The following is a 427-nucleotide window of genomic DNA, read 5'->3' on the forward strand; positions in this document are numbered from 1 at the left end:
CCCCGCCAAGACTGTCTCCGGACTGACCTTTCGAATGATCAGGAGCTACTCGTTTCTCTGAAATAGGAGAAGAAGTAAGGGGTAAACCTCCCGAAAGTCGCGACGGATGCTGTGTCTCTACGTGTACAGGGGCTTGCCCTACACTCGTCGGCCTAACCTTCCTGTGCAGCGCTGCGCGGGTCCACAACCCCTGCGGGACAACCGGTGCGGTAGCGAGCGAGGCAACGAAGAAGGACGAAGCGTTGACGTAGCTGCACTCAGCCAGGAGGNNCCAGCGCCCACACACAACGGCGCTGCAGATACACCCTCATCGAGAATCCCTTGATGTCCAGCCGCGGCCATGCATTGCGCTGACAAAGCCCGAGAGTTGCAAATATCTTCCCCTCTGGTTGCCTCTTCTCCGTCTGGGGTGCGCTGGCGGTCTAAA

The 427-nt window shown here is 58.8% G+C and overlaps 1 protein-coding gene across 1 annotated transcript in view; it reads right to left on the reverse strand.

Moving 5' to 3' along the window:
• The window catches only part of CSUI_004033 (uncharacterized protein), a 44,490-nt gene that overhangs the window by 38,231 nt on the left and 5,832 nt on the right, over nt 1-427 (reverse strand). Inside the window, exon 3 of the mRNA XM_068064228.1 lies at nt 28-251. Coding sequence (XP_067923791.1) covers nt 28-251 — 224 coding nt within the window. The remainder of the gene's footprint in view (nt 1-27; nt 252-427) is intronic.

Source organism: Cystoisospora suis (assembly GCF_002600585.1).
Source record: "Cystoisospora suis strain Wien I chromosome Unknown contig_1812, whole genome shotgun sequence".
Lineage (NCBI taxonomy): Eukaryota > Apicomplexa > Conoidasida > Eucoccidiorida > Sarcocystidae > Cystoisospora > Cystoisospora suis.